Here is an 18309-nt window from a genome sequence, read left to right as displayed (position 1 = left end):
TGTATATACATATAATATACGTAAGCACGCGAAAAATTCACCCGGTATATACCATATACCTATACTATACTCGGCTGACTTCAGGCTGTAACAAGCAAGAATAATATTTTCATTAGACATTTTTACATCTCAATCGAAATCTCAATATCGATTGTATCAAATTCACATTATCTCTGTGTAATAGTAAAATATTAGTAATGCCATGAGCATATATAATATCTCGATAATTCCAAAGTACTTATTTATTTATCGGTGTAGAAACGTTAGACAGTTTGTATAGCGCGCGGTTGATCGTGTTTTCGATCTATAATCAAGAGTTGGGTTACTGACGTCACCGAATAAGCGCTACGAAACTGCCGTCGTACCCATTCTCGAAAGTTCCGGAAGCCACTAGAAGGAAAGTTTGTATATATGGACTGCGCAGCTTGCGCGACACTTTAGTACGTGACGAGAAGTGTTAAATGTTATTTCGACTGGTTTGTCGGAAACGAACGTTTTGATAAGTCTTTGTAGAATTTGAAAAGAAAAGCTCAGTGAATTCAGTGCCAATTGGATCAGTGATTTGTCAAGGAATCGCGAGAATAACATCAGTAAGTATCGAATGAATATTGTGTACGTGATAAACTCTGAACGAACTTTGATTCTGTCAGATATTCACACAGGGGGGAAAATGAGCGATGGGCGATGGGCGATGGGCGACTCGCTACAACGAGTTTCTTCGCGTACGTTCCTCGCTCATACGTATTTTACGAGAGAAATTTTCAAGGTGGTGTGTAGTCAGAGTGCAGCCATTGTGAACACGGATGAATTTATTTTTACATTGCTCGATATCGTTATACGCCTCTATACGAGTCGGACACATTCGTCGCTTATACGCACTCATCATTGCCAGAAATAGATATCAGTGAGATACGTATGTGGATGTGCGTTACAGAGTTATTCATACCTCTTTCCTCGAGAATGTGCGAATGTGCGGAAAAAAAATATGGCAGATCATTGGCATTATCGCGTTCGGTAGACTTGTAGCTATTACTGTAGCGATGGGATTTATACGATACATATCAATAATATTCAAACAATTCAACACCAAAGCACTCGATAAAATCTATCGAAATTTTTCATTTCTCGAACATACATTCGATCTCATTTAAATTTACTAATAAACACACACAACTTACAGTAATTTCAGTATTTGCTCGTTATCATACACGATATTAGTACGAACAATTAATACCAAATATGTCTTGTGTGAAATCGATATGTATCAGTATTTTCATGTAAATATCAAAACGGCTAGATATATAAAACGATATTCTAATATTTAATATCGATGATACGATTCGATATTAGTTCCATCACTAGCCATAACTACATCTGTACCTTGATTATCGTTACATGTATATTTCGATGTCTCTAACGAACCTAACTTTTTGCCAAACACGATTCTCGTTCGCGGTAACACTCGCAAAGTTTCAACATTTAATAGCATACGAATCATTTGTGAGAATAAGAACCAACGAAGGGCAAAATTGACAAACAAAAAATAAACAACTTGCACAAATTTTTATTTCACATGTTTCCGGTCGAATACAATTCCATGCCCATCTATGGTGCAAACGCTAGATCTCTTTTGGCAATTCTCTGCATCAAAGATAATAAATTTCGATCGATTAGTATTATAGAATGTAAAGTAAAACCAACCATTCGAAATAACGTTTGAATTCTGTATGTAGATAAAAAATACTTCCGTATCCGTGTGAAGGTAATCTGTGCAACATACAAAAAAAAAAGAAAAAAAGAAAAAAAGTGAGAGTTCTTTACGCTGTACGACGTCGAAGACGTACTTGAAACTTCTGAAAGAGCCGTACTTTTATGGTCAGGTTTGCGTTAAACGATGTTTTCCATCCGAAACCATCGATATAGAACGGGGGACTGAAAAATGCTCCTGTAATCACGTAATCACGTAATCACGTAATCAGACACGAATTGAGAGGTGGAGCTGGTGTAGTCCTGGGTGAGGCCCAGGACTGCAAGAGGTTTTAGTTTTTCGAACACTAGAATAAATATAAATGTACGAGGAATACTTACGAAAATAATTGTTTTCGTTGATTTGCTAACGTTTCTTCGGCGAATTAAATAATTTTTTACAAGAAATATTCTATCGTATCGGCAAATTCCTTATTATTATGATGTAGATATTTTCAATCGAACCCTGGCTGTAATAACGATAACGTAATGTGATATTACATCGCGATGTAACGTACAATATAATTCCGAATAAAATCGAATAGTTTTCTCACGAAAAGTATTAACAATTAACAAGACGTCTTATACGTATGTATATCTGACAGAAAATTAATCGAATCTTTACTCGACAACAGCACTCGTCGATATACTCGTTCCATAAAAAGTTTCAAGTTTCTCTACTATACCGTGTATTAAATTGATGTTTTCTGTGATTTGTTGCAGATTAGTCACCAATGGGGAAAGATTACTATAAAATATTAGGCATAAACAAAACTGCCACCGACGATGAAATTAAGAAAGCGTATAGAAAGCTGGCATTGAAATATCACCCTGACAAGAACAGGAGTGCTGGCGCGGAAGAAAAGTTTAAGGAAATAGCGGAGGCTTATGAGGTGCTTTCCGATTCTAAGAAGAGAGAAGTCTACGACAAGTTTGGAGAAGAAGGTTTAAAAGGAGGAGCTGGATCGGCAGGAGGAGGTGGATCTGGTACAACGTACACTTTCCATGGAGATCCAAAAGCAACGTTTGCTCAATTCTTTGGCACCGCTAGTCCCTTTCAAACCTTCTTTGAATTTGGCCCTATAATAGGAGACCGAGAGTTCAGTTTCCATAACGACGACATGGACATAGACGATCCGCTTGGTTTGGGAATGGGATCCCAGCGTCAAGGTGGTCAAGGCGGCGCCTTTAGATCCCATTCGTTCAACTTTGTTGGAGCCACCTCTCCGAAAGGAAGTGGCAAAGATCGTGCTCAGGATCCTGCTATAGAGCATGATTTATGCATCACTTTGGAGGAGATTCTGCGCGGCTGTACAAAGAAAATGAAAATCTCAAGGAAGGTTGTACAACCAGATGGCAGTATAAGAAAAGAAGACAAGGTTCTTACGATTAATGTGAAACCAGGGTGGAAGGCTGGTACTAAGATCACCTTCCAAAAGGAAGGAGACCAAGGCCGTGGAAAAGTTCCAGCAGATATTGTTTTCATCATCAGAGATAAGCCTCATCCTCTGTTTAGAAGAGAAGGCAGCGATATAAGATACACTTGCAAGATGAGTTTAAAGCAAGCTTTGTGTGGTACTGTCATCGAAGTTCCTACGCTTACCGGCGAAAAAATTACGTTAAATCTGACGAAAGAAATCGTTAAACCCAATTTGGTAAAGAGGATTCAAGGTCAGGGTTTACCATTCCCAAAAGAACCATCAAGGAAAGGTGATCTTCTCGTTTCATTCGACATTAAATTCCCTGAAACATTATCGCCAAGTGCTAAGGACATACTATACGATACTCTGCCAAATTGAACATGAAAAGGAAACAATACTATATTATGGATAATTGTCATCGCAACGACAGTCCTCTAATCGTCCCAATTGACGAGAGTAAACACTCGTGTACGTTCTAGTACATAATATACGTGGTTAGAGAGCTGTGAATAATAATTGTTGAGGCGAAGCAAATAATAATTTTATCTCATAGTTAGGAAAAATGTGATTTTCACATTAGTCGGATGTAAAAATCAATTTTTTGATTTGAATTTTGGCAGATCTTATTTCGTTGTAATTTAAAACGAAACGGGAAAAGGAAGAGGAGAAACGCGTTGGTTTTCTAGTACAACATAAGAATGTACATTGCCTCTACATGCGGGAAGAACGATCCTAAATACTGACTAAGATTAAATGAATTACATTAAGTTATGCGATTTAACGATAAGAGACTGTTGATGTACAACTCTGCGAATGCGGTTTCATTATTATTTTATTCATTATGTACATTCAAAGTATCTATTATTCTGTATGCATCACGAGTAAATGAGCGTATGCTTGTCGTCATATGCGTAGTATACAAATTGTGTATGCCTGATTATGAACGAGTGATAATTTTGTGTTAAAACGCACGACAAATTAAGCCACCATCGTTATCTTCAACTTGAATCTATTCAACGTTATCTTACTTTCTCATCCATGTATCGCAACTCGTTTGTATTTTCATTTCATTTCTACAAAAAATATAAATGTATATGTAACACTGGCTTAGAAGAACTCGTAAATTCTATTATTATTGTCTACTTTTACAGCGATGAGTGGCACATTTTGTCACACGAACGCAGACATGTGTGTGCGTGTATAAACAAGTAATTATTTGTAATATCGAGCTGATTGTTTTCTTATGTCACGCGTCTTCCTAAGTTTAATGGTTGGTTAATTATTTGTACGCTAAAATAATATCGATACATTTAAGTTACACCATCTGCATTTTTATTATTCAATCCTTTTGTTTCTCGATTCGTCCCTACGCTGGATATAACATCGAAACACTCCTAAAATAGACACTGAAGTAGGTGACGTCATAGTCCTATCTCTTCGGATACTTTCACACACTGCATTACGAAACAGTACAATTTCTCTGGAAATTCTTACAGACATATTTCTAAAAAACTACCAAGATCTTTATTTTTAAATGTTTCATAGATATACAATTGTTACATAATTTCCTGGAATTAATTAGGACGGTTAGGAAAATCAATTATTGGCAAACAGGACGTGAGATGCGAGGAAAGACGCATCGCATTGGCTTTCTTGAATTCCCAAAATTATGCGGTCTGGAACAGTGTGAACACCGTACCAAACTGCTGGCAATGAGTCGCAGTTGAAATCGAACTTACCTCACGTATACAGTATATACCGTACTTTTATGCTTGTGGACTAGTCGTGTCTCCACTGACTCACTGACTGTCCAGTGGTGGGGTAAATCGTAACGTAAATGCAATATGGCAACCGAGGACGTCTAACCTAACCCGAGCCAGATTTTTCTAGCCGTAATCTACCAGTCTACCACCTAACGCCTCTAGTGGTTAAGCCCCGAACCGAGTATATATTAGTATCAAATAAATGAAACATTCAAATCATTCCCGTTCCTTTTTCATCCTGTACGCTATAGATCGAAGAGAATTTCTTGTGGCAGCTCGGTTAACTCGATGTAATCTTTATCGATCCATTCGTTCTCATCCGGTGGTAACCCAATACTACTACGCGATAACAGTGAGGTCAATAGTGGCAAACCGTCCGGTCCTAAACTATGATATTTAACCACTTGATCATCGAGACGAAGCCCGTTGGGATGAGCATTTTGGGGCCCGAATTCGATGTCGTCCTGCTGACGGTCCTTCGAGAGTGTTTTTTCGAAACGAAAGTTCTCCGGTAGACAGTGATGCTGCCGACAAAAATAATTTTGTCCCTCCTCGGCGTGGCACCATGTCCCATCTGGAAAGTATGGGTCAAGGCCAAGGTCGTTTAATTCTACACGCGGTGTGTAATAAGATGCTATGTCTTTTCGCCGACAGAATATAGCGCAAGACATCCACGGTCTTTCAGGCTCGTGCAGCGCTTGTAATCCGCCACCCTTGCCATCCAATTCTGGCAGTCTCTCGCTAAACTCTTTGCACCTTAATGTCGCAAATTCGTTTATGCTCCTACGTTTTTTCTTGCAAAGTCTGTCATCCCTACAGAGGACCACGTCGTAAGCAGATCCTCGACAACCTGCGTCTGGATTTTCCGGAATTGGACTCCCACAGAATCGTCGTCTGACCTGTGCACCGACAGATTTCAACAGACATCCACTACTGCACGGTCCTAGTTTCCAGTCGCTCCAGCCTACTGTTTCAACCAGGGGTCTATCCGTTTCCGTAGGAATTTTTAACGCGTTCTTGCATTCACCGCCCCGGCATTCCTTCCCTGTTTCGATACAATGCACGTATGTAGTAGACGCCAATTAACGAGGAAATGAAAAAAGAATAGTACAAAGTAAAAGAGATCCAAGAAGTGAAAAGGAGATGAATGAAACAATAATTTTCTCCTTCTCACTGTTTGGTACGACACGACATAAATGATTAATTATTTCTATGTCGTCAGACCTACGGCGCAGTATGTTCCATCTAACGCTGGTCCGGCCAAGTAGTAACCGCTTCTGTGCGGGGTCTTGCATTGCAAGGACTTGCAACTTCTGTAGAGGGTCGCGACGCTCGCATCCTTATCGCGTAGTAGTACCTCGCACTGCTTCTTCGCGTTCCATTCTCTACCCGGAAGATCAAAGAATCGAGTATGGTCGAGTCGGTTGTTCGTTTGGGGAGACGGTCTGTCCGTAAGACAAGGTTTCGTGTAAGAGAGCCTTTGCGCTACGTCACGACTACATTCCGACCAAATTGTCTCGCCATCCGTGCCTCTGCTCGGAGACATTATGTAGCCATCTCTCGGACATGGATTGCCAGTCGAGTCGTGATGCATTCCTAAACTTTTGCGAAAAGAAGGATATGTGAGAATATTAAGAAATTGAGAAATTGACATAAATAGATTACTACTCGTTTACTTGTGGCCAATTTCATGAGCAGCTATATAGACGGACGTAAAACCCGCTGACGGGAACGGTTTTCCAAATTGATTGGTAACACCCAATTCAACGATAACACAAGAATATCGATCGATGCAGAGCCCGCCTACCGTTGCAAGTCCCATAGTGGCAGTGTTCTTTCGTCCAGCCTCCACAGCGTAGAAATCCAAACCGGAAACGTACAGACCCATGTCCCAGTGATTCGGATCAGTTTCATCAGAAGGATTCCGCTTCTTAGCATAATTACAAAACGAATCCAACAAGCTGCCCCTCTCACCGTCAAAATGTGGCAAGTCGCGCGGTTGTCTCTGCATAATCTCCAATCTGACGAGAGATATGTCGATTACAACTCCTAACGTAGGATGATGATAAACCGCTTGAACGCCGTTTATATAGGCTAACAGCATGTCGCGTATCCGTTCGTCGTTTCTTTCGAAGAAAGTCGAGAAAAGATTGTAGCCAGGCTCATCGAAGAAAACTGCCAATTCTAATGTCAGAGCATCGTTCGAATTATTCGGTCTTACAATTAGCTCATCGAGTACATCTCTGGTAAGATGATCCGTTTTGTAATTTGTAATCTCGTTGTGTTCGTACCATTTTGGTTCATTTTCAAAAAACATGGGAGAAGTGTGTGCTCTCTTGACAATATGCGGCTCTCCGAAAAATTTCGAACGTTGTCTAACGCGATGATGGTCGTTGAAAAAGAACATTTTCTGGTCCCGAAGTGGCCTAATTTCCAACGTGACATTGTCCAAGAAGACGAAACCATGCTGCAAAGAAAAAGAGACATCTATCTTTGGACCGATTTTATTTACCGTTGTTAGGACCATTGGTCGTGATACTAACCATTCCACCTTCTTTGCATAGACTTATGGCCGCCGAACTCAACTCGTTTGTGTGAAGATAATGGCAAGGTGCGGGTTTACCGAGTTCCGGTAACTCTTCCACGTTGTCTTCATTGATGTGCTTCCAAACTTGAAACTGAGACGCTACGATATTGTCATTCCTACGCAACGTTAACTCGACGGATCGATCGAATGCCTTGAAACTTAGGGATACCTGTAATTTTACAAATTACAATATTAATACATAAACAACAATTGTATGTATTTTTGTTCGTTTCATCTCATAATGTGACACGAGCGTTTCTATTTACTGGCAATCGTGATACGCAACTATTCCTACGTACCGATAACACATATTATACGTATACAATATTTTTACCGTACCTCAAGCTCAAGAGGGTCTCGCACAATGCCAATAAATATAAACCCTTATTTCACAGTGTCAATATTTTATTAATTACTGCGTTATACGTAGCTACCTCCACATTGTCTTCTGTATTCCATAACGGCAGTAAAACAATTTCGGTGTCCTCTATACTCCATCCGTATACAACTCCAAGTAAAATTAGTAGTACAATTTCTAATACGAAACTCATACTTCGCGCTTTGAATTTCAAGTTCAAGTACTTGGAGAAATCATAAACTGTTCCTCTTATATATGCATGTGCATGCATATATAAGCATTGCATAACCCGTATGCCATTTATCTTTACAAAAACGTATACAGTATGAGGTGCATGCTGGCACCTGTATCGCAAATGTCGTTGACACCAACATGTGAATGAATCAAGAACAGTCAACGATCAGTGCGTAATGTGCATACAGGAAACGCAATTCACGAAAAGATATTAAACTTTGTTTTCTTACATAAATGTGTATTAGTTGGCGTAGACGATATTTTTAAGAATACAATGACAATATTGTCGTGGTACGGTTAAAAATGTAATGAATTAAGATAAAAAATCTGGTATATTTTAATGCATTGATTACTCGATGTACAAAACAGATACGCTATGAAATATAATCTGTTCAGGTAGAACTTTGTACTTTCTTAGATAATATGTATATATGCGAGATACTGCTTACACTTTTCCATTCCTATAAAATTGTATCATTACGCGATATTTTCTAGTATTTCTCGATATTATTCACTCACGCAGTAAACGAATAAATACCTAAATTTAACTAGCGTCTTTACAACAAAAGTGTTAGTGTGTATGTATAGACAAAGATTAACACAATGAGGTAACTTGTAATTGTAAACTTCGTTTCCTCGGTGGTATACGCTTGAAAATGTGTGTATCAATCCTCGAATTATTCGAGTAATTGGATTACAAAAACGTACGTATTTCTATCATACTGCAATTAAGATTTCTGACCGAAACGTTTAATTATGTTTATGGAAGGTAAGAATGAAAGAGAAAATATTCTTGTTACAAAAACCTTAGTATTAAAATATTTCAATAAAAACAATAAATAATAATCATGATCAATAATAAAATTAATAGAAGATTCGGCAGTGTATATAACACGCTAAACTTGACAGGTGCCTACATCGTGATTAATTATATGCGTTAATGTATACAGGGGATTATTAAATAATTCGATAATTAATTACAATTATATACGGAACACCGATCAAGTTTTTTTTTTACAATTTCAATTCTGACGGTTGCTCAGTGCTTTCTTTACAATTTTTTCATACTCTATATATGTATACAACACAATGACTAAAAAATCTTTTATACATAGATCCGCGTGTTCGATGACGCGTCGAATTTATTTACATTTTTTTCGAATTTACCAGCGGAATTGCTAAGAGTTCGATCGAGTCGCTGGGAAAATCTATTCGATACTCGCAGAGATCATTCTTTGGATATTCTGCACAATCGTACAAATCAAGTGTGTAAATTTACGCCGAAAAACAAAAAACAAAAAAAAAAAAGGAAAACCAATTAGATTTAACTTCTGGTAAAATGACTATTCTGTTGTTGTCATAACATTCTATGTGCAACAGTGAACACTTCGATATAGAATCTTCCAGAAACGATGGAAGATGACTGAATCGCGTATAAAATTTGCAGCGAATATTTGCTACGAACACACGTAGGTTTTGGTAGCTTCTTTCCACTTTTTTTGTTTGTTTGTTTGTTTGTTAGTTTACCAACTAACTGTCAGCTGCAACGTCCATAATACGTGGCACATTCTTTACACAGCGCATTGTTAAACCCTACTACATTACACATGTAATAGACATGTACCATAATTACAGACGTGCATTACAAGCGGTTCATTTGCTCCAGGGAATATAATCTCTATGATGTATAGGAAATATTTATGAAGGCAAACACATTCTCACCATACGCCATATACCGAATCGATAATGATTATTCTCTAAAATTTTTGTTTAACCAAAAGATTGTAGTGACTAATAATATTAAGTTGAATTACTTATCAATGAGTAATATGTAACAGTGCGTTTTACATTCCCTTGACCCTTCACTTTTCAATATACGCGTGTATATCGCTATATATTACATAATTGTTTTACCATTGAAATCATAATTTCAATTTCGCAGTACATTTAGCCTCGTAACGTTTTTTGTGTGTGTTTTTTTTTCTTTTCATTTTTTTTTTTCTACTAAATAAATATATATTGCCGACTATAAAACAAGGTATTGAGCTCTACGGATGCTCAATTAAACGTTGCATCAGCAGAAAATAAAAACAATTCGATTCGAACACATGTCGCGTTCGAGTCGAGCACGCAATGTAGTACTACTACAATGTGCGAGTTCGGTAATTAAAAATTATTTTAACCATATTACGAGAGAGGGGATAATAACATTTCTATCATTAAAAGAAATGATACATTTCATCCGCAACCAAGAAACGCAGACGGCATTCTCAATTCTGCAAACCTAACAACCGTAAGAGAAATCGTTAAAAGCTTCAAATTCAAAGATACAATACAAAAGGAAGATTAAGATTGTTCGTCATTCGAAGGCCACTGTCCCGAATGATTCCAATCCCAATCCTTGCCTTTAGGACGAAACTTACTGGTACTTCCAGAGTTATTCCAATCTCTATGAAAGAACTTTTTCTTAAAATGATGTCGTTCAGGATCCGATTGCCGTTGATACTTTAGTGGCACGGAAGACGTACTACTTGTGTTGCTGTTGGAGGGATTCGGTGGCCGAGGGCTGGTCGGCGATGGTGTGCGAGGAGGACCCAGCGCTTCATCTGGCGATGGAATCACCGGTGGAGGTCCAGTTACGGTATTGTCTGATCCTAAACCGCTGTCAGGACTTGTGTTCACACCCTCCGTGGATCGTCTTCGCTTATCTAGCTCGGTGGAAGCAAATGCAACCAATCTGTCGAATCCAGAACTGATACGGTCTTGCCAATCAGCCTCTCCATCTGCAAAAAAGAAAAAAAGTTCGTTTCGCTACTACACCGTTTACGAATTGTTGGATTGCACGAGACATTTACATAAAAATAAGCCAATAAACCCCTATGAATTACGTAAATACAGTAAGCGTATAATACGAATATTTTCTAAGCATTAAATCATTGCGTGTAATTCTTTATTTATAGATGTATTCGAACACGTTTAATTCACAATTCATAAGTCACAAATAACAAATATTACAAAATTTTATTACATTATGTAGTTAGTATGTACGATTGACAAATTATGATTGTAATACTAATACACTACGTGTATGTGTCGGCTACAGTACCTTCTGATATTCGCTTTATTGCTTCTTAAACATCACGTACAAAATATACATACTACATTTGATCATATTCAATATATTATGATTTCATGCAAAAGAGCATGCAAAAAAGAAATTACACACAAGATAAAAACCATTAACTTAAATGCGATTGTTTTATTTAACTTTTAATCGGATCACCTGGGTTCCATCAATTTTTCTTATTTCATTATAAATTCGTTGCCGTATATGTATATAGAGTAATCCCCATTTAAATTATTTAACATACTTTTCTAATTCTATATCGAAGTCACATCTTGTTAGGTTATCTTGAATTAAATGAAGTTAAATGATTTAGACCTAGAGATGATTAAAAATTCGCAAATTTTCATTGGGGTCCCTTAGACAGTCATTGCGTGGTTCTTTAAACATTACATTTTCCACTATTTTGTTTCACTTGTTTCTGAATTTTATATTTATACAAGTATGCTATGAACATTGAACTTTATTAGAGTCTGGCTTATTTTCATGAAAATATTTTATCTAACACTTTATACTCTCTTTATGTACATATTAATTGTGTTTTCGCCTAAAACATACTAAGAGAATATTGATCTTTGTATATCGAATGGCTGCAATAACAATAATAAACAAAGGAAAAAAATGTTTGAACAACCCCTGTGGGACAACTCACCAGCAACCACGAACCAACCCACAGACAGCCGTACTTTTTCATTTCTCCCTCTGATTTGGGTCTCAACCTCTAATAAAACAAGCTTCAAGGGTTGCGAGTGAGACTGAGTATGTGACAGACAGAGCTAACCAACAAACAGCTACAGTGCATCTAACAAATACAGCAAACAACAACAAAAATAAATATAAATAAAGATCAGGTACCAACTCCGTAAGATAAGATAAACCATAGTTAACAATCTTAAACCATTAGTGCATAAGAAATAATTAAGGATGCATAGCAGAAACTAATACAACAGTGTTTATAAAGATAAAGCGGAGTGTTTAGTAAAAGGTTTTTATAGCAAAGATATAAAGGAATATTTACCGGTGTAATTGATAAAATCATACTCTTAGCATACTTACTATGAATACGCGTTACTTAGAGGAATCGAAACATAGTTGTGTTTCCATAATTAATTCATCGAAGATACGAATATGTTTCGTTTATATGCCTCTAATAATTTCGAATACTCTAATGTATTTTCTCTTAGTCGGTATAAAAAACACATTTGACAACTTGAACGACTACATTCCAAAGCATTACCTAATCTAATACTGTGGCACAACTAACTGTATAGTAGAAGGTATAAAATAAACCTATCAGATGTTTCGCTTACCATCGTCACCAATACCATTTCGTTGTCTCTGCGTTGTCATTTGAGGTTCATCGACTAACGGTGTAGATGTATTAGAGTGTGGTTCTACAAGAGGACTTAACGGCGCTCCGCTTGTGCTTATCGACGACACGATTGACTCTGCTTTTATTGACATCGAAGGCTGAGATTGACAAATGGCTGTTACAATACCATTTGTTGTTGTTGTACTGCCATTACTGTTACTACTGGTTGCGTACCGAGGGTATGGTTGAAATCTATCAAAAAACAAATACACGCCGGATATAGTATTCAAAATGAAAACTTCTTAATAATAATAATAATAATAATAATAATAATAATAATAATAATAATAATAACAACTCAAGATACCCATACCTTCTATTTGTAGAAAGCATCGACTCGGTTTTAGTGTTGTGATTATTTAATATACGAGCATGTAAAGACGCTGCCAGTCCTTCTACCGGCAAAAGTTCACCATTCGATGCAGTTTGCGATGCATGCATCGATGACGGAGGATGGGTTTGTGCAAGAGACTGAGAAGGATTGTCAGAGAAATATGATTCGTGATAAGGTTTGATGTCTGCGCGTGGTAACTGAACTGGCGTGTATCTAAGTAAAAGAAGATTTATAATAAATTATAATTATAATATCGTATTTACTTGTACTGTTCCATGAGCGTGGTACACAATACCTTTGCGGTTGAGTTACTGGAGTGAACAATACTGATGATCGTGAAGCAGCTGTAGTGCATGTTGAAATAGCAGAAGAAGTTGGAGCGTAACTAGCCACATGCGCAAGAGTTGATAAACCAGCATCACCCTCTGCGCTGGCTGGTCTACTGATAGGAGAATATACAGTTTCCGGTCTTATCATCGCGCTCATATCAACGGCTGCATTTATTATTGACTGATTGGAAATCTCTAAAGTCCTCTCTATCTCCCCACTGACCAAATCACCGATCGTCCTAGTACCAAGTAATCCATTTCCTCCTGCTACAATACGATTGTCATGACTCGATTGTCTGGAGTCGATTGTTGGCCTATCAGATGGTGTTAAGTGAGATGAAAGACGTTCTTGAGATAGATGACGGCGAAGTGCTAATTTTGCAGGTGAAACCTACAATGCAACGTATAAGTGATATTCATTTGTACGGCATACTAAAATTTATATTATCGAAGACATGATTTCCAAAGGATAATGGAAATATGATTTTAGGTTTTAAATGATAAAATTTACCTGCGTGTAATCGGGAGTAGATACGTTGTGTGGCAACGCGATACGTTTTCTATCTGGCTCATTCTGACTTTGTAATTGCACCTGTAGCTGCATTTGCTGTTGCTTATTTCTATTTTGTTGATCCTCGTTCAAGACACTTGTAATTATACTCTTTAATCTATCTTCGAAATTTGCAACCCTGGGGGGTTCTTGGGTTCTATTTGCCGTTTCTTTGTTATTTGTCTGTGATTGTGAAGATGAAATAGACGACGAAGTAGTAGAAAAGCTAAGGGATGCTTGTGGCAGTCTGGTCCTGGAATTGCTACTCGAACTAGTATTTTGCCTACTCAACATTCGACCAGCTTCTATTTGTCTGCCCGTTTCCAAAATCTTTTGCGCCAATATTTCCGGATTGTTCTCTTGTATCTTTCCAATGTCAGGTACATCGGGCCATTCTTGTGACCTAGATCGTCCTTCTCTACTCTTTCGCGTAGATCCACTTTTACCATTTTGTTGTTGATGGTGATGTTGATTCTGCGAATGCTTAACGCCTACCGCTTCTCTCTGTTGTTGAGCAATCGCAGCGACTTGCTTCTCGCTGCTTGCTCTTTCTAAAACATTCAACTCGTGTTCCAATTTGGACACCTGTAAATTTGTCAAAGTTAAAGTTATACATCTAAATGTTTTACATGTCTCTATGTCTCCATGTCCCAGATTCTAAAATCACCCTATATAGACACTAACCTGACAATGTAATCTTTTACGTTGAGACAGAGTCGCGGATATTTCCTTCAATATGTAATCTTGCGTGAGCGGCTGTGGTGGATTTGATATGACGTTCGCGTTCGAGAGATTGCTATATTTTTCTTGTAATTCTTGATGTCTAAGCGCAGTCAACCTTGATTGCTCAGTTTCCATAGATGCAACTTGAGCTTGTAATTTACTTGCTTTTGCTTGCAATTGCTTATGACGAAGAACTATTTCCTTAGCTTTAGCAAGTAAATCTCCAGGTGATGTAGCATTTATACCTAATTCAGTCATTCTTGCTTTCAAAAGAGCTACGCTATCGTCGATTAACACTTTGATCTGTTTCTCTAATTGCGCTGCTCTTGATTGTAATTTGGAATTTCTTTCTCTTTCTTTTGCAATATCAGTATTGATCGATACTCTGTATTGAGGAGTTCTCATCGATTCCAACATGAGCATAAATTGGTCCCTGCAAAAAGTAAATAATGTTGTATGAATGCTAGTTATCGTTGACATGTCCCGTGTTATAAAAACAACCGTAAACGTAAACGTAAACGTAAACATACCTGTACAAGTCCAAGAGTATCTGTAAAGCGTATGGTGTGGCGGACGGAGCAGGTGGTATACTAAGTTCTTCGTGTACAGAGGTGGAATGTGACTGCAAAGAGAGCGATAACGACGATAGCTGTTGATCCACGCAACCAGGCGCTGGTGGCGGTTTTTTCCCCAAAGCCTGCGGAGATGTACTAAGTAATGTTTGACTATGCAGCAAGTCCAGACCAGAAATATTAATTGCTTTCTTGGGCTTGGATTTTTTCACACCTCTTCCTCTCTGTCTACCTCTGGCTGGAGGTCTTGTAATACTGTTGGCCTTTCGATTTAATTTTCTGCGAATTTTGTTCGGTTGTCGACGACTTTTAATATTATTCTCATCTCCATCAGAATCGCTATTTGTCCCTTGTTGCTCTGAATGATTTGGACTATCTAGCTGCCTCGAAAGGTCTCGTTTGGCTCTGTCGCCTCTCTCTCCCCTACTCGTAATCTTATTATTACTGCTGGCAGTGTTACTTATCACAGAATCACAGTTTTCATCGCCACCTTGTTTATTATTCTTTAAACGGTGGAAATAACGTTCTAATTTGGTACGGTCAATTACATGTAAATAATAAGACACTGGTTTACCAGTCCAAGAGACGGAACCTTTTAGCGGTGACATTTCCGAGACATGCATTATCGTGCCGATATCTATAAAAGAAATAAAGAAATCTAACACATCTTACATCTATTGACTTGTATTTTTCTTTTTCGTACTGAAAAATGAAATACGTTACCGCTCAGATTTCTATCTGTTATGCGAAAATTCAAGGGGCAAAATGATTTTGACGACACTATGCGCGCACCATCGCGCAAGTCGGCAAATCGTTCTTTCAGTTGATGATCTACCGTCGGGCCAAAGGCAAAATTGTTAACAAATACAATCGTAGCTCCGGTAATACTTTCGCGGTGTTCGTCGGCTAAAAAATCGCCCTTTACCAAACGATAGTCGCCGCATCTTTTTCCATACCAATTCAACCATTTACGAAAGTTTATTTCCATACTCTAATGTTTAACAAAAATGAGACAAGAAATAAGACCTATACGTATAAAGAATTGCAATCAACCAAACTATACCATCGAAGACGCGTTAAAAAGATAACATACTTGTGCATATTTTGATGGTACATCGGCTCTTTCGACGCCAATACAAATTTTACATAACGTTGCTGCTGCCATTTGCAACACTACTTGACCAACTCCGGATCCCAGATCGACAAACACATCGTCCTCCGTCACATCGATTTGATCGATCATTTGACAAACAAGCTCGTAACTGGTTTCTCCGTATACTTCTGGTGAAAATGGCTCGTACTGATTTAATTTATCTGGTTCGACTACTGCTTGATTGTATGTCTGCTGAAGTATATGTCGTAATAAACCTCGACTAGGACGCTTATTCAGCCTTTGAGATGGTAGACTAGTACCTTTTTCCTGTATCAGTTTATATTCAGTTGTCGAAACAAACAATCAAATCGCAATAGCATTCAATTATTATACAAGCACATTAGTTTCTTATTTTACGTGCACTACACTCACCAACTGAACTAAACTGTCGATTGCCCTATTGAATTTGTCGCATAAACTTTTCATGCTCTCAAAGTCTCTTGTATCGTATTCGCAAAGAATATTATTTTCTAAAGGTAATTTCAAATCTGGCAAATCTTCGCAAACCCATCGCATTGTTTCAACGACATCCAGTGCTCCATCATGACGATCCTATAATTTATTAATAAATACAGCTCGTTTAAATTGTTTTCAAAGCATTTGATATCTATACTAATATTATAAATGGATCGGTATATAAAGTAGTTTAACTAGTGAGGGATATACAGAAATTACTCGCTCTGGTTAAAATGGAAATTTTTCTTTTTATTTTACAAAAAAACATGTAGAATAACAAGGAAATTCCAGTTTATAAACAATGTACATATTTCGATGTAGATAATAATACATAATAGTAATTTGCACAATATTATTTCAAAGGCATATTTTACTCAGCTCTGTCGCTTTCCGATACGTCCGTTACGTACACGTATACGTACCAAGTATTTACAACTGACAATTAATATTCATGTATATAGCATTTACTAACGATAAACGCGGTAATAAAGATCCAAGAATTCGAGACATGTTCGAGTAAGAAAGTGCTGGCGGGGAAAATATTCGCGTTGCACGATAAATGTACAATCAGCTGTGAGAATAGGGGATAAATGAGAGAATCGTGGATGCCAAATTTTCATGTTGAATACATGTATATACATATATATCGTAATTCGTAAATCGTAAATCGTATACATGTCGTGGACACAATAAACTCGTAAGCACAATATTTTGTGTATCTTACTCGGGGGTCTCAAAGACGACAGCAACAGAAAATAGATAACGGAAAACGGAAAACGGAGAACGGAGAATGGAGAACGGAGAACGGAGAACGGAGAAAGGAGAAATATTTGATATACGTCTGTACTGAATTGTAGGATAGTGGAATTTAGTAGAATAGTATTTACGGATAAACGAAGAAAAGTGTACTCACAGATCCGGATCCGGAGGTGAGGGGCCATTGATAGACAATCGGTTCTGCTCCGGCTGGCGAGTGCAGGCGTAGCTCCATTTTAACAGGTTCGTCGTCCTCGTCCCCGTCGTCCTCGCCGTCAACTTCTTTGGCCAAGCGTTTCCTCCGTAAGCCCAGTTCAGGGTCGTGTGACGTAACCACTCGGATCTATCGTTCCGTAGAGGATATCGTCGTTTACTTGTTCTCTCCGCACTAGGACACTATCACCACGTAGACGACGCTCAGCGGACCCCCCCGCTTCGCGGTTACCTGCCCGGACATGAAAAAATCACCAAGGGGGCCACCTTCAGCGAGCGTCAACCCACGAGGATGAGCGTCGCAGACGCGTAGACGAGCATCCAAGTTGGACGCAACGGTGGACCTGACCAAAGAAGCACGCCAAAACGGCCACCAGGAACACGGAACACGAGGCACACAACAGAAAAACACTGACAGACTATTGTGCTGCTCGGGAAACAGCGGTTTGGGGGGGGATGACGACATCAAAACATGGCGTCATGCCTCTTCCTTCTACCCGTCTACCGTATCGTGCTCGCGCGGCAGCACATCCGGGTGTTCCGCGCCAACTTGTATCACTACGCATGCGTCACGGAAACACCCGGTGACACGATTCATGCCGTGTCAAGGAAATGTCA

At 38.3% G+C, this 18309-nt stretch overlaps 3 protein-coding genes across 8 annotated transcripts; 1 reads left to right on the top strand and 2 right to left on the bottom strand.

Annotated features, from left to right (window-relative positions):
- The first annotated feature begins 401 nt into the window (after window positions 1–401).
- Window positions 402–4487, top strand: LOC128893601 (dnaJ protein homolog 1-like). The gene is made up of 2 exons (XM_054154692.1): window positions 402–590; window positions 2470–4487. The coding sequence occupies exon 2, from the start codon at window positions 2481–2483 to the stop codon at window positions 3543–3545; it is 1065 nt and encodes a 354-aa protein (XP_054010667.1). The 5' UTR covers window positions 402–590; window positions 2470–2480; the 3' UTR covers window positions 3546–4487.
- Window positions 4488–4507: 20 nt separating this feature from the next.
- LOC128893596 (A disintegrin and metalloproteinase with thrombospondin motifs adt-2) lies at window positions 4508–8270 on the bottom strand. 3 transcript variants are annotated; one of them, XR_008461384.1, is made up of 6 exons: window positions 7952–8270; window positions 7474–7686; window positions 6607–7397; window positions 6155–6531; window positions 4907–5975; window positions 4508–4647 (listed from the first exon to the last, which is right to left on the bottom strand). XR_008461384.1 is itself a non-coding variant. In XM_054154668.1 (5 exons), exons 1-5 carry the CDS (start codon window positions 8159–8161, stop codon window positions 5176–5178), a joined length of 2391 nt encoding a protein of 796 aa, XP_054010643.1. In that variant the 5' UTR covers window positions 8162–8270; the 3' UTR covers window positions 4641–5175. The 3 variants fall into 3 exon arrangements, 1 of the variants encoding a protein (XP_054010643.1); XR_008461383.1 differs by having other exon boundaries at window positions 4596–4735; XM_054154668.1 differs by having other exon boundaries at window positions 4641–5975.
- A 152-nt stretch (window positions 8271–8422) lies between these two features.
- LOC128893593 (histone-lysine N-methyltransferase, H3 lysine-79 specific) lies at window positions 8423–17771 on the bottom strand. Of its 4 annotated transcripts, none has more exons than XM_054154663.1 (12): window positions 17636–17771; window positions 16639–16818; window positions 16207–16533; window positions 15837–16104; window positions 15072–15750; window positions 14503–14974; window positions 13780–14403; window positions 13235–13659; window positions 12919–13152; window positions 12544–12797; window positions 10533–10892; window positions 8423–10393 (listed from the first exon to the last, which is right to left on the bottom strand). In XM_054154663.1, exons 1-12 carry the CDS (start codon window positions 17711–17713, stop codon window positions 10380–10382), a joined length of 3915 nt encoding a protein of 1304 aa, XP_054010638.1. In that variant the 5' UTR covers window positions 17714–17771; the 3' UTR covers window positions 8423–10379. The 4 variants fall into 4 exon arrangements, 3 of the variants coding, with proteins under 3 accessions (XP_054010638.1, XP_054010637.1, XP_054010639.1); XR_008461382.1 differs by lacking the exon at window positions 8423–10393 and adding an exon at window positions 11886–12035 and having other exon boundaries at window positions 10751–10892; XM_054154662.1 differs by having other exon boundaries at window positions 8423–10892.
- Between the last annotated feature and the right edge of the window lie 538 nt (window positions 17772–18309).

Source organism: Hylaeus anthracinus, unplaced genomic scaffold (genome assembly GCF_026225885.1).
Source record: "Hylaeus anthracinus isolate JK02 unplaced genomic scaffold, UHH_iyHylAnth1.0_haploid 3, whole genome shotgun sequence".
In the NCBI taxonomy this organism is placed as follows: Eukaryota; Metazoa; Arthropoda; class Insecta; order Hymenoptera; family Colletidae; genus Hylaeus; species Hylaeus anthracinus.
This window is presented reverse-complemented; position numbering and strand designations above follow the sequence as displayed.

Coding starts and splice junctions, on each gene's coding strand:
- LOC128893593 (XM_054154662.1), bottom strand. CDS start 17,713: ATGGAGCTACGCCTGCACTCGCCAGCCGGAGCAGAACCGATTGTCTAT. Junction 15,751..15,836: donor AACAGATAGAAATCTGAGCG/GTAACGTATTTC, acceptor TTTCTTTTATAG/ATATCGGCACGATAATGCAT. Junction 13,153..13,234: donor CCAGTAACTCAACCGCAAAG/GTATTGTGTACC, acceptor TCTTTTACTTAG/ATACACGCCAGTTCAGTTAC.
- LOC128893596 (XM_054154668.1), bottom strand. CDS start 8,161: ATGCAATGCTTATATATGCATGCACATGCATATATAAGAGGAACAGTT. Junction 7,687..7,951: donor ATACAGAAGACAATGTGGAG/GTAGCTACGTAT, acceptor GTAAAATTACAG/GTATCCCTAAGTTTCAAGGC. Junction 5,976..6,154: donor TGGAACATACTGCGCCGTAG/GTCTGACGACAT, acceptor GTATCGAAACAG/GGAAGGAATGCCGGGGCGGT.
- LOC128893601 (XM_054154692.1), top strand. CDS start 2,481: ATGGGGAAAGATTACTATAAAATATTAGGCATAAACAAAACTGCCACC.